This window comes from Melanerpes formicivorus, unplaced genomic scaffold (genome assembly GCF_026170545.1).
Source record: "Melanerpes formicivorus ecotype bairdi unplaced genomic scaffold, bMelFor1.0.p_v2 SCAF_16, whole genome shotgun sequence".
In the NCBI taxonomy this organism is placed as follows: Eukaryota; Metazoa; Chordata; class Aves; order Piciformes; family Picidae; genus Melanerpes; species Melanerpes formicivorus.
In genome coordinates, this window is record NW_027142368.1 from 826052 (window position 1) to 840610 (window position 14559).

At 50.0% G+C, this 14559-nt stretch overlaps 1 protein-coding gene across 6 annotated transcripts in view; it reads right to left on the bottom strand.

Moving 5' to 3' along the window:
* CHID1 (chitinase domain containing 1) overlaps positions 1-14559 on the bottom strand; it is a 174988-nt gene that overhangs the window by 147087 nt on the left and 13342 nt on the right. For all 6 annotated transcript variants that reach the window (XM_068148576.1, XM_068148579.1, XM_068148580.1 and 3 more), the window contains exons 5-7: positions 14161-14205; positions 12189-12295; positions 7976-8037 (exon numbers count right to left, since the gene is read on the bottom strand). In XM_068148576.1, the coding sequence (XP_068004677.1) occupies positions 7976-8037; positions 12189-12295; positions 14161-14205 (214 nt within the window). The remainder of the gene's footprint in view (positions 1-7975; positions 8038-12188; positions 12296-14160; positions 14206-14559) is intronic.

Below are 14559 nucleotides of genomic sequence, written 5' to 3' on the forward strand. Positions count from 1 at the left end.
GCTGAGAGCTGCCAAACAGAGAGGGACCTGGGGGTGCTGATTGACAGCTGCCTGAACATGAGCCAGCAGTGTGCCCAGGGGGCCAAGAAGGCCAAGGGCATCCTGGCCTGCATCAGGAACAGTGTGGCCAGCAGGAGCAGGGAAGTCATTGTGCCCTGTGCTCAGCACTGGTTAGGCCACACTTTGAGTCCTGTGTCCAGTTCTGAGCCCCTCAGGTTAGGAAGGACATTGAGAGACTTGAAGGTGTCCAGAGAAGGGTAACAAAGCTGGGGAGGGGTCTGGAGCACAGCCCTGTGAGGAGAGGCTGAGGGAGCTGGGGTTGCTCAGCCTGGAGAAGAGGAGGCTCAGGGGTGACCTCATTGCTCTCTACAAGGTGCTCTCTGAAAGGTGGTTATAGCCAGGAAGGTCTTTTCTCTCTAGCTACCAGCACCAGAACAAGAGGACACAGTCTCAAGCTGTGCCAGGGGAAGTTTAGGCTGAAGGTGAGGAGAAAGTTCTTCCCAGAGAGAGTTGTTAGCCATTGGAATGTGCTGTCCAGGGGGGTGGTGGAGTCCCCATCCCTGGAGGTGTTCAAGAGGGGATTGGATGTGGCACTTGGTGCCATGGTCTAGTCATGAGGTCTGTGGTGACAGGTTGGACTTGATGATCTTTGAGGTCTTCTCCAACCTTAGTGATACTGTGATACTTTTCCAGCACTCCTCAGGATACCTTGTAGTCCCCTTTCCTGCAGTGCAGCTCAGAGGGCTGTAGGTTTGTCTGAGAAGCCTTGCAGAAGACATTAGAAAGAAGCTGTTCCCCATGAGGGTGGTGAGAGACTGGCACAGGTTGCCCAGGGAGGTGGTGGAAGCCTCCTGCCTGGAGGTTTTGAAGGCCAGGCCGGATGCGGCTGTGAGCAACCTGCTGTGGTGTGAGGTGTTCCTGCCAATGGCAGGGGGGTTGGAATGGAATGGAATGGAATGGAATGGAATGGAATGGAATAGAATAGAATAGAATAGAATAGAATAGAATAGAATAGAATAGAATAGAATAGAATAGAATAGAATAGAATAGAATAGAATAGAATAGAATAGAATAGAATAGACCAGACCAGACCAGACCAGGTTGGAAGAGACTTTCAAGATCATCAAGTCCAACCTATCATCCAACACCACCTAATCAACTAACCCATGGCACCAAGCACCCTATCAAGTCTCCTCCTGAACACCTCCAGTGATGGGGACTCCACCACCTCCCTGGGCAGCACATTCCAATGGGCAATCACTCTCTCTGTGTAAAACTTCCTCCTAACCTCCAGCCTAAACCTCCCCTGGCACAGCTTGAGACTGTGTCCTCTTGTTCTGGTGCTGGCTGCCTGGGAGAAGAGACCAACCTCTGCCTGGCTACAATCTCCCTTCAGGTAGCTGTTGAGAGCAACTGGCTGATCCTTGAGGTCCCTTCCACCCCTGGCAGTTCTGTGAAGACACACAAAGCTGTTAAATCCTTCTCTGCAGTTCCACAAAAGCCTTCACAACTCTGCAACTTTCTAACCTGAGCCACTTTTATTGTCCAACTTGGTAGTCAGTGCTCCCTAAAATTTATGCCTTGTCAAGAAAATTGGGCAGAGTAAAGCTGCCTGAGTCGAGAAGGAATTGCCCTTTTGTGCCATTACATTGCCTAGTTAATACCAAGCAACTGCAATGAATTATGGCCAAACTTTGATTAATAGATTAATTTTTCAGGGACTAACATGAAGGATAGAACTGCCAGCAGAGCTCTTTGCTCCTCTACTCCTACCACCATTAATAAGATGTCTGAAGGTCATCTTCTGCATGGTGCCAAGTGCCTGCAACACGTGGTGACAAAGAGAGATCCCCTTGTACAGCTTGGTTCTGTGTGGTGGCAGTGCCATCTGTCAGCTGCTGCCAGCCTGATCAGAACACTGTGCGTGCTCTCTGGGATGCTCTGACATTCTGAGGGCTACATTCATGCCTTCTGCACAACACAGAATCACAGAATGGTCCAGGCTACAAGGCACCTCCAAAGCTCATCCAGTCCAACCCCTCTGCAGTCAGCAGGGACATCCTCCACTAGATCTGATTGCCCAGAGCCATGTCCAGCCTCACCTGGAATAGCTCCAGGGACAGGGCCCCAACCACCTCCCTGGGCAACTTGTTGCAGTGTTCCAGCAGCCTCCTGGTGCAGAACTTGTTCCTAACATCCAGTCTAAATCTGCTCTGCTCTAATTTCAAACCAGGCACCCAGCACCAGAACAAGAGGACACAGTCTCAAGCTGTGCCAGGAGAGGTTTAGGCTGGATGTTAAGAAGAAATTCTTCATAGAGAGAGTGATTGGCCATTGGGATGTGCTGCCCAGGGAAGTGGTCGAGTCACTATCACTGGAGGTGTTTAGAAGGAGACTTGACAGGGTGCTTGGTGCCATGGGTTAGTTGTTTAGGTGGTGTTGGATGATAGGTTGGACTTGATGATCTTGAAGGTCTCTTCCAACCTGGTCTATTCTGTTCTATTCCATTCCATTCTATTCCATTCCATTCTCCAGGGATGGGGCCTGAACCACCTCCCTGGACAACCTGTTGCAGTGGTCCAGCAGCCTCATGGTGCAAAATTTGCTCCTAACATCCAATCTGCTCTTCACCAGCTTAAAGCCATTGCCCCTGGTCCTGTCCTTGCAGGCCTTTGTAACAGGCACTTAGCAGCCTTCTTGTAGTCCCCTTCAGGTACTAGAAGATTGCTATTAGGTCTCCCTGGAGCCTTCTGTTCTCCAGGCTGAACACCCCCAGCTCCCTCAGTCTATCCTCACAGCAGAGCTCCAATCCCTTGATCATTTTCATGGCCTCCTCTGGACCTGCTCCATCAGGTCCACATCCTTCCTGTGTTGAGGGCTCCAGACCTGCACACAGCATTCCAGGTGAGGTCTCCCCAGAGTCATGACCCAGACCTCTGAAGGAAAACAAAAAAATCCACCCAATAAACCCACAAGTAGGCTTAGCAAGAGAGAAATCATCCTGTCTAGCTAGCTGTTGCCTAAACAAGCAGGAGGACCTTTGCTTGCTCAGTTATCTCAACAGCTCTGCCATGTACACTTCTACACTGAAATGCCACAGGGTAAATAACCTGGAGTATTTTATTGCAAAATCAGACAGTTCTTTAATTAAGGAGCAGGTTTGAACTACAAGCAGCAGTGAAACACACTAGAATTGAGGTATTACCTGCACAGGCTATGCTGGCTGCCTTAGGAAGCCAATTGCCTATCTGTTAGAATAAGAGATGGGCAGCTGAATACTTTTTTTCCACTGAGCAATGACTGCCAGGGTGAGAGGAGGCAGTAGCAGTTAGAAGCAGCCTTTCATCCAAGGTTAAATTTGACCTCACTGTGATTTGTACAGCAGCAATTCTACTCCCAGAAAGCTCAGAGAGTAAGTAGGCTCCAGTACTATAGAGGGGACTTCAAATGATCTTTATTAGATGTCCATGGGAGCCTGAACTGGCAAGTGAGCCTCACCCTGTAACTTAGGTCCCCAGACATATATCAAGACTAATCAGGTTCTTCAGATCTGGGGTGCATCAAGAGGAGTGTGGCTAGCAGATCCAGGGAGGTTCTCTTTCCCCTCTACTCTGCCCTGGTGAGACCACACCTGGAATACTGTGTCCAGTTTTGGGCTCCCCAGCTCAAGAGAGACAGAGACCTGCTGGAGAGAGTCCAACAGAGAGCCATAAGGATGACTGAGGGACTCGAACACCTCTCCTACAAACCAAGGCTGAGAGACCTGCAGCTGCTTAGTCTTGAGAAGGGAATCAGAGAAGAGATCTGATCAGTGCTGATAAATAACTGAAGGGTGGATGTCAGGATGAAGGTGCCAGGCTCTTTTTGGTGGTGCACAGTAATAATACAATAATGGGTATAAGCTGGCACCCAGGAGGCTCCACCTCAACATGAAAAGAAACTTGGTTGGGGTGAGGGTGCTGGAGCCCTGGAGCAGGCTGCCCAGAGAGGTTGTGGAGCCTCCTTCTCTGCACAGAATCCAACCCCCCTTGGCCACTGTGATCCTGGGCAAGCTGCTGTGGGTGCCCCTGCTTTGGCAGGGGGGTTGGACTGAGGGGGTTGGACTTGATCTCTGGAGGTCCCTTCCAACCCCTACCATTGTATGATTCTGTATGTATGACTGGATGATCCCCAGAGGTTCCTTCCCATCCCTAACATTCTGTGATTCTAAGATTCTTTTCAGCATCTAAACACAAGAACCTAAGGCAATTTTATACCTCCAAGTGTCCACAAAGCATGCATACAGGATTGCTGTGTAAGACCTGAGGCATCTAGGACCCTTCCATGTAGAGCCAGAGAGCAGGCTGCCTAGGACACCTAACATGAAACCAGGTAGATATATTTAGGCACATAATTCTCTCATATAAAATTTATACTGTTGCTAACATCACCATTTACATGAATATGCAAAAGCAAGCAGCAGATTGATATCACTTCAGTCTGCTGAGCATTACAGAGCAATTCTAGCCCTCAAATTAGAATGCCTAGAAGATTATTTTTTGCTCCTGAAAACAAACAAAGAACAAAGTGAGCTCTGCCTGAGAACATGTGAAAGAGAAGATGCATGGGGAGCCTGAAACAACAGGGTTTCATGTCTTAGTGGAGGCCTGCAACATGATTTCTTAGCAACCTTTCACCTTATCTGCAATGCCAGCTAGCACAAAGCAGGCTCATCAGATAACTCCTCAGGCCTGCAGGAAGAATGTCCATTCATTTCCACCCTGGAGTGAGTACTCAAACCCTCACTGTTTGCTAGCAATGTGCAAAGGGCTGACAGAGAAGTGTCTAAATCTGCCTCATTTTAAAATGCTCAGTGATCACAGGTTCTCACAGAGGCTGCTCACAGGATGCACAGGGTACAGAAGCTTTGCAGAGAGCTAACACTGCTACTCTGCTACATGGAGACACCCAGACATGGCATTGTCACCAGAGCCACGTCCAATCCCCTCCTCAACACCTCCAGGGACAGTGACTCCACCACCTCCCTGGGCAGCACATTCCATCAGCAAACAACTCTCTCTGTGAAGAACTTTCTCCTCACCTCCAGCCTAAACTTCCCCCGGCACAGCTTGAGACTGTGTTCTCTTGTTCTGGTGCTGCTTGCCTGGGAGAAGAGACCAACCCCCACCTGGCTACAACCTCCCTTCAGGGAGTTGGAGAGAGCAAGAAGGTCTCCCCTGAGCCTCCTCTTCTCAAGGCTAAACAACCCCAGCTCCCTCAGCCTCTCCTCACAGAGCTGTGCTCCAGACCCCTCCTCAGCCTTGTTGCCCTTCTCTGGGCACCTTTAAGTGTCTTCAATGTCCTTCTTAAACTAAGGAGCCCAGAACTGGACACAGGACTCAAGGTGTGTGTTCTTCTCCCAGGCTCCCACCTCAGCCCTGGCTGGCCTGGGGCTGGGCTCCTGGAGGACTCCCCAGCCTCGTTGCCCTTCTCTGGACACCTTCAAGGGTCTTCAAGAGTCCTTCTTAAACTGAGGGGCCCTTGGTGCCATGGTTTAGTAGTCAGGAGGTCTTGGGTGACAGGTTGGACTTGATGATCTTTGAGGTCATTTCCAACCTTATTGATTCTATGATCTTTAGGCAGTGCAGTGGTTCAAGCCCCAAGACCACAGGGAGAGTATGCAGATGCCACTGTGCCTCTTTAATGCAACCAACATTCATGTGCAGCTACTGAAAACCAAAATAATCTCATGGGAACCCTTGCTCAGGTGAGGTCTGCTGAGAAGAGAGCTTCCATTAGTCCAGCTTTCTAATAAATGAAGCAGTGCATGAATCATAACCCAGTTTAAAAGTGAGTCAGGACCTTCCATTTGCAGGTCTCCAGATTCTTTTTGCAGACTGCCTGCCCTCAGGATATACTGATGGACTCTGACAGAGCTATCCCTACACACTGCCTTCAGGAGTGGAAGCTGATTCTATACCCTGTGCTGTATAAACTGCTCCTGCACTGCTAAGGTACTGCACTGGGTGGGTCTGCTCCATAGCATTATTAACAAAAGAACAGGAATTTGTTATCACACACACAAGCCTAGCTTCAGCTTGCTGCCTAGATTAGTATCATAGTATCAGTCAGGGTTGGAAGGGACCACAAGGATCAGCCAGTTCCAACCCCCCTGCCATGGGCAGGGACACCCCACACTAGATCAGCCTGGCCACAGCCTCAGCCAGCCTGGCCTTAAACACCTCCAGGGATGGGGCCTCAACCACCTCCCTGGACAACCCATTCCAGGGCTTCACCACTCTCCTGGGGAAGAACCTCCTCCTCACATCCAGCCTGAATCTCCCCACCTCCAGCTTCATTCCATTCCCCCTAGTCCTATCACTCCCTCAGATCCTGAGCAGTCCCTCCCCAGCCTTCTTGGAGCCCCCTTCAGATCCTGGAAGGCCACAATGAGATCACCTGGGAGCCTTCTCTTCTCCAGACTGAGTCTTCCCCAGAATCCCAGAGTCCCAGCATGGTGTGGGTTCAGAAGGGAACCTCTGGAACTCACCCAGTCCAACCCCCCTGCCAAAGCAGGGTCACCCACAGCAGCCTGCCCAGGCTCACAATGCCCAGGGAGCGCTGGAAACTCTCCACAGAAGGAGACTCCACAACCTCTCTGGGCAGCCTGCTCCAGCACCCTCACAGCAAAGAACTTTCTCCTCTTGGTTCAGATGGACTACTTGCACTTCAGAAACAAGCAAACAAACACACATGCAAACAAAACCAAACCAAATAAACCAAACCCCCCAAATAAACAAAACCCAAGGGACTTCTCATCTTTTTCAACTCAGTCATGTTCACACTAAGTAATAGGACTGTACTGTATCAGCTGGGCTGGTTTCCTTGTCTTGTCACATAGCTCTGGAAGTAATTTCAAGGTACTCCCTGCTCCCAGCAGCATTGCTGTGATCTGTTGTTCCTTCACCTAGAAGTAGGTTACACTACTTTCAGCTGTCTCACCTTGAAGGACCTGCATCAGGAATTTAAACAGCTGCTTTACAGGGAGCACACAATTGCTGTGCTGTGAATGCTTCACATCTCCAGAGCATGAGGGCTCATCTCTGTGCTGACATTTCCCTTCAGCTGACCCTCAACCTTCCAAGGCTAAGAAGATGCTTCACTAATGTTGTCACTCTGGAAAGCCAGGGTTGGAGAAGGAAGCTCAGGAACCAGGCATGTCACAATGCTGCCACTCTGTGGGCTCAAGGCGTCATGGCCTGCCCCAGCGCTTCTGTGGCGGGGACAAGGGAAGCAAAAGGCAGTCCACACCTGCCCCTAATCGGGAGTGACTCTGCTGGGAGTGACTCTGCTCTGCTATTCAGAAGGGCATCAACAGATCTCAAAGGAAGAGCCCTCTATGTGCAGTAAAAACCACAGGCTTGCTAAGGGGCCAGGTTCACACAGAATCATAGAATTGTCAGGGTTGGAAGGGATCTGAAGGCTCAGCCAGTTCCAACCCTCCTACCACAGGCAGGGACACCTCACACTACAGCAAGTTGCTCACAGCCACATCCAGACTGGCCTTCAAAACCTCCAGGCATGAGACTTCCACCACCTCCCTGGGCAACCTGTGCCAGTGTCTCACCACACTCATGGGCAAGAACTTCTTCCTAATACCCAGTCTGAATCTACCCATTTCTAGTTTTGCTCCATCCCCCCCAGTCCTATCTCTCCCTGACACCCTACAAAGTCCCTCCCCAGCTTTCTTGGAGCCCCCTGCAGATACTGGAAGGCCTCAAGAAGGTCTCCTGGGAGCCTCCTCTTCTCCAGATTGAACAATCCCAACTTTCTCAGGCTGTCGCTGTAGGGCTCCAGCCCCCTGCTCATCCTCGTGGCTCTTCCCTGGATACATTCTAGCACTTCCTATGACAATGTCAAATCCCCATGGACACATGCAAAAGCTGCTTTGAAGGAGCTGGGTTTTAGGAACTGCACCCTAGAGATTTATACTCACCTGTGCTTTTGGTTTCCCAGCTGACTCCAAACTTCAACGACAAACCCATCAAAATTTTCATTCTGAATAAAGAGAATTACAGCAAGAAAGAGTTAACCACCAGACTTATTCATGGTGCTGGTATCAGAGCTGACAAAGCACACAGTTAGTGGAGTGTTGCTGTACTATCACAGATGGAACATGCTTTGTATTCTTATGGCAGCTGCCTCTTAAATGCAGCACTTCATGAAGAAGTCAAAAAAAGCACAAATTACTTAACATGCAAAAGCAGAAAATCTCTGTTAGTTATCCCAAAATCCAGCATTGTGGGGGTTGGAAGAGACCTGTGGAGATCACCCACTCCAAACCCCCCTGCTAAAGCAGGGCAACTGTGATAGGTTACACCCATCCTGGAAGCAGGGGCAGGGAGGGCTTGTGAGAGCTTTGCCCTCCCTGGAGGGGATTTTATCATAGTATCAGTCAGGGCTGGAAGGGAGCACAAGGATCAGCCAGTTCCAACCCCCCTGCCATGGGCAGGGACACCCCACACTAGATCAGCCTGGCCACAGCCTCAGCCAGCCTGGCCTTAAACACCTCCAGGGACAGGGCCCCAACCACCTCCCTGCACAACCCATCCCAGGGCTTCACCACTCTCATGGGGAAGAACTTCCTCCTCCCCTCCAGCCTCAATCTCCCCACCTCCAGCTTCATTCCATTCCCCCTAGTCCTAGCACTGCCTGAGATCCTGAGAAGTCCCTCCCCAGCCTTCCTGGAGCCCCCTTCAGATCCTGGAAGGCCACAATGAGGTCACCTGGGAGCCTTCTCTTCTCCAGACTCAACAGCCCCAACTCCTTCAGTCTGTCCTCACAGGAGAGGTGCTCCAGCCCTCTGCTCATCCTCCTGGCCCTGCTCTGGACACCTTCCAGCCCCTCCACATCCCTCTTGTAATAGGGGCTCCAGAACTGGACACAGTACTCCAGGTGGGGTCTCACCAAGGCTGAGTAGAGCCTTGCCCTGCTGGCCACACTTCTCCTGATGCAGCCCAGGCTCTGCTTGGCTTTGCGGGCTGCAGGTGCACACTGAGAGCTCCTGCTGAGCTTCTTGTCCACCAGCACCCCCAAGGCTCTCTCCTCAGGGCTGCTTTCCAGCCAGTTACTGCCCAGCCTGGATTTGTGCCTGGGATTGCCTCGACCCAGATGCAGGACCCTGCACTTGCTCTTACTGAACTTCATGAGGTTGGCTTGTGCCCACCTCTCCAGCCTGTCCAGCTCCCTCTGGATGGATCCCTTCCCTCCAGTGTGTCTGCTGCACCACACAGCTTGGTGTCATCCGCAAACTTGCTGAGGGTGCACTCAATGCCACTCAGTGCCACTGACCATGTCACCCACAAAGATGTTGAACAAGACAGGTCCCAGGACTGATCCCTGAGGGACTCCCCCTGGGAAACTGAGTTAGTCTGTTCCACTCCCCCTCCCTGTCCAGCAAGCCTATAAAGAGGAGGACACTGCAGCCCCTCTCTTAGCCCCTGCCTTTGCCTGGATGAGGACTGCTGCTGGTTCCCTGCTTCTCTGCCATGTGGTCCTCCCTGCTACATCCACACCTCTGCAAAGGATTGGTTTTGTACTTCATATTTTTCCCCCATCCACCCTTGTTCCTTACCCTTGTGAACCCTTCCTGTTCTTGTTACATATATAGATATATATATAGTTTAAAGAAAATTCTTTATCTCTCTACTTCCAAGCCAACTCCAAATTATTTCTTGGTGGATTTGCTCCTTCCCTTTCTTTTCCTCTCTATTGGGAAAGAGGAAGGGGGAGTGGGGGAAGGATTCTCAGCCTTGCCCCCATCTGAGCTCTTAAATCCCAGTTAAGGCTCAAACCACCACAGCACCCACAGCAGCTTGCCTAGCTGGAAGCTCTCCAGACAAAGAGGCTCCACAGACTCTCTGGGCAGCCTGCTCCAGGCCTCCAGCAGCCTCACACCAAACAAGTTTCTCCTCATGCTGAGACTGAATCTCCTGGGGACCAGTTTGTGCCCATTGCCCTTTGTCCTGTCACTGGGCACCACTAACAAGAGCCTGGTATCATCCTCTTGCCCTTTAGATACCGCTGAGCACTGATAAGAGGAGACTCTAACCATGACTTCGATTCTTGCAGGATAAACCAGTGGGTATCAGCCTGGGAACATTCAGCCATTAGTGAAAGCTGTTTGCCAAGTAAACAATTTGACAGACTTTTTTTATGTCTAGTCAGAATAAAACCCCACAAGCTCTTCAGTCTGAAGATGGAAATGTTAGACTGGCCTAGGCAAGAGTCCAACCATTTCCCACAATGAATCTCCCATTTCTGTTCAGCTCAATCAAGGACACTGCTGTACTTGAGTGGCCTTTCCTTGAGAAGCCAACTTTTGCTGGGAGGGCCTAAAATTGCTTTATCAGTCATAAATGTTAAGAAACTGTCCAGTTTATCTCTACCTCCACCTTCCTCTAGAGGACATTAAGAGTGCTTTCCATCACACAGAAAGTGAGAACACTTTTCCTGGCAGTAATAAAGCAGGCTGCCAAAAACTCACCGCTGAAGTTGAATGTCTTCTGGGTGCAACTTGTCAGGTCCTACACATCCATAGCTCTAAAGCCATTAGCTAAAGGCTGCCTAGAACACCTTATCAAACAGGGATGATTCCTCAAAGGAGATCCTCTCTTCTCCTCAGTTTCTAGGGTTTGAGGAATGTGCTTTACCAAACCTGAGCAGAACTGTGCAGTTACAGACATCCAGTGAGTTACTGTCAGTATAATTGTTCAGAGGTCTGCAGCACCTGTCTTAGAAGTACAGGTTGAGAGAGTTGGGGCTGTTGAGCATGGAGAATAGAAGGCTCCAGCAAGACCTTAGAGCTTCTTTTCAGTATCTGAAGAGGACCTACAGGAGGGCTGGGGAGAGACTGTTTGGAAGGGCCTGTGGGGATAGGACAAGGGGCAAGGGTTTGGAAACGGAGCAGAGCAGATTTAGACTGAAAATTAGGAGGAAGTTCTTTAATATGATAGTGGTGAAATACTGGAACAGGTTCCAGAGATGTGGTTGAGGCCCCCTGGAGATGGTCAAGGTCAAGCTTGCTGGGGCCCTAAGCAACCTGCTCCAGCTGGAGAGGTCCCTGCTGACTGCAGGGGTATTGGACAAGATGACCTTTGAGGGTGCCATCCAACCTGATGCATTCTGTGATACTTGAAGTGGCTCATTGACAATGGCACACTGAGTGTGCTCCTCTAACACTCATTGCACCCATGACCCTTCTTCTGCCTCTCAAAAGCACCACTAACTAGTTGAACCCCTGCTTAACAGACCATTTCTTCACAGGAATGTAGAAGAAAGCTGTTTACTCACTAGGCAACCTCCACAAGAAGGCAGTCAGGTCTCCACTACTGCCTCAGCCACACTCAGCCTGTCAGCTCTTTGGAACAGTTTTATCACTCACAAATTCTGGCAGGCAAAAGTCACCAGTGCAGCTGCCAAGGATAACTCAACAAGGTTATGCTGCTCAGACTGATACAGTCTCACTTTAGAGCTAGTTAGCTGCACTAAGTGTTGCTATACTCCAATTACAAGAGGGATATAGACGTGCTGGAAGGTGTCCAGAGAAGGGCCAGGAGGATGAGCAGAGGGCTGGAGCACCTCTCCTGTGAGGACAGACTGAAGGAGTTGGGGCTGTTCAGTCTGGAGAAGAGAAGGCTTCCAGGTGACCTCATTGTGGCCTTCCAGGATCTGAAGGGGGCCTACAGGAAGGCTGGGGAGGGACTGCTCAGGATCTCAGTGACAGGACTAGGGGGAATGGAATGAAGCTGGAGGTGGGGAGGAAGTTCTTCCCCATGAGAGTGGTGAAGCCCTGGAATGGGTTGTCCAGGGAGGTGGTTGGGGCCCTGTCCCTGGAGGTGTTTAAGGCCAGGCTGGCTGAGGCTGTGGCCAAGCTGATCTAGTGTGGGGTGTCCCTGCCCATGGCAGGGGGGCTGGAACTAGATGATCCTTGTGGTCCCTTCCAACCCTGACTGATACTATGATACTATGAATTACAGGAATTGGACGCAAACCAGGACACACTACCAGGAATCCAGCTTCATTATTGGTTTGAGCAGCATTTTGGTTTGCAGAACAGAAAACTCATGGGAATGAGAAAGCAGCCATCACAGGAGGAATTGCATACCATCTCACACTATTTCAGAAGCATGAGCAAAAAGTCTCTTTACCTTGGCCAGCAGAACCACATTCTTGGACAGCTCCTCTATCTCATCCTCACTGCTGAAAACACTCTCAAAGTCCTGGTAAGTCCAGCCATCAAACAAAAGTCGAGGCACTGTCAAGCAAAGTCATCAATCAGCAGTGAAAAGTAAGAATTTATTATCACAGAATGGTTTGGGTTGGAAGGGACCTTAAAGATCACCTAGTTCCAACTCCCCTGCCATGGGCTGAGCCACCTCTTCCTAGACCAGCTTGCTCAAGGTCCCATCCAACCTGGCCCTGAACACCTGCAGGGTTGGAGCCTCCACAGCTTTTCTGGGCAGTCTGTTCTAGTGCATCACCACTCTGGTGGTGGATAATGATGGAAATGGACTATTTCTGCAGCAACAGAATAGAGCAGATGCAAGCAGAGATGCCACTGAGCAGTACAGCTCACAACTAAGATCTTTGCTCTGTTACTTGGGCCAGCTTGAGCAGCACAGATAAAATGACACCATAGAACATGCTGCTTCATTTTCTGCTTAGTTAAAGGTCAGGCCTGATGCAAGTGTTAAGAGACCTTCACTTGACTGAACTATCTTAGCTGAACTACCCCTCAGGGCCCCAGGGAGAGTCTTAAAAGATTGCCAGTGTGAAGCAGCAATTTTTCTGTGAGCTGGGGGGTCTCCCCTACCACAAGAATGAGACAGAAGAGTTGACCTCAAACTCTGACCTGCTCTTCTGTATATTATTTCACTCCTTTACTAATCTCAGAACCCTCTGAAGGGTGAGTGTGGGAAGGACAGAGCCAGGCTCTACACAGTGATGTCCAGTGACAGGACACAGGCGCAAGCTGGAGCAGAGGTGGTTCCATGTGAACATAAGGGAAAGCTTTTTCACTGTGAGGGTGGCAGTGCCCTGAGGCAGGATGCCCAGAGAGGTTGTGGACTCTCCTTCTCTGGAAATACTCAAAACCCATCTGGATGTGTTCCTGTGGGACCTGCCATGGGTGCTCCTGCTCTGGCAAGGGGATTGGACTCTATCTCCAGAGATCCCTTCCAACCCCCAACATTCTGTGATTCCATGAGTTTTACTTTGGCACAAGTGGGCACTTGAGCTCCCATCATCTCTTTTTGCAACCACACAAAACATTAAAAACATAGCCAGGCAAGAGTGAGGAAAGCTGCTGTTGGCACAGCCTACAGTCACGCACTCTGGGAAAGCCAACAGCTCCCACAGAGCTATGTGGTTGCCATTTCCCCTCCAGACACACCATGGCACATCCCTTCAGTTCACAGCTTCAAGGGAAGAAGAGCAAAAGGACTTTGCTGCCACCATGCAGGGAAGTCTGACTCACATTTAGACCATTTATTTGGTTTTCTTTTAATTAAGCCAATCTCCTGAGCCTCAAGTTTGAGGATTGCTCCCCCAGGGTAGGAAAGTGGTGGTACAAACAAATTGCCCTCCAGAGAGGGCTCTGTGACCCGAGGTTTATCCAGAGACAAGAAATGATCAACACTTCAGTTATTTAACTGGACTTTTGACAAGGGCTTGTGGTGATAGGACAAAGGGGATTGGATGGAAGCTGGAAGAAAGAAGATTTAGACTGGAGGTTACAAAGAAATTCTTGACAGTGAGGGTGGGGAGACACTGGAACAAGTTGCCCAAGGAGGTTGTGGATGTCTCCTCCCTAGAAGTGTTGAAGGCCAGGCTGGATGAGGCTTTGAGCAAGCTGGGCTGGTGGGAGGTGTCCCTGCCCATGGCAGGGGCTTGGAACTGGATGATCTTGAAGGTCCCTTCCAACACAAACCATTCTATGAATCTATGAAACCACCTACAGTTAACTGCTTTTATTTCTCTTCTCAGACTCCTTCCTTTATAACAATGTGCTGTGATAACATCCCTATCTCCCATCTACACCCAGGAGAAAGCCTTCTTTTGCTCTGCCAGCAGTTGAAGAGGATAAAAGAGAAAGCCCTGACAAACAAACAGGAGGCTCACCTATTTTGATGGTTTTGGAGGATTTTCTGACATCTTTCATCCAGCCTGTCAAGCAGTAGCAAGAGAACAACTGTTAAAATATGAATTATGTTGACAATGACAACTGCAAATAATGTGGCATCATTCCACTGTCTCTATCTTCCTGCCACAGACAGCAGGCTTACAACACCTGTTCTGCTGCACTGAACCTGAAGCTCTTCATTCCCACCACACTGTAACTGGCATTTACTACACTCTCTCTCCCCAGCCTCTCCCTCACTTCTGCCTCAGCATGGAAGCTGTCTTACTGCCTGCTCAGAACAACACTTCTGCAGTCACCAACCATCCCCCAGGAGGAACTGTTTATTTTATTTCACTTTTTAAAAGGTGTTTTCACTTGTTCCACCCATTCCTCTTGGC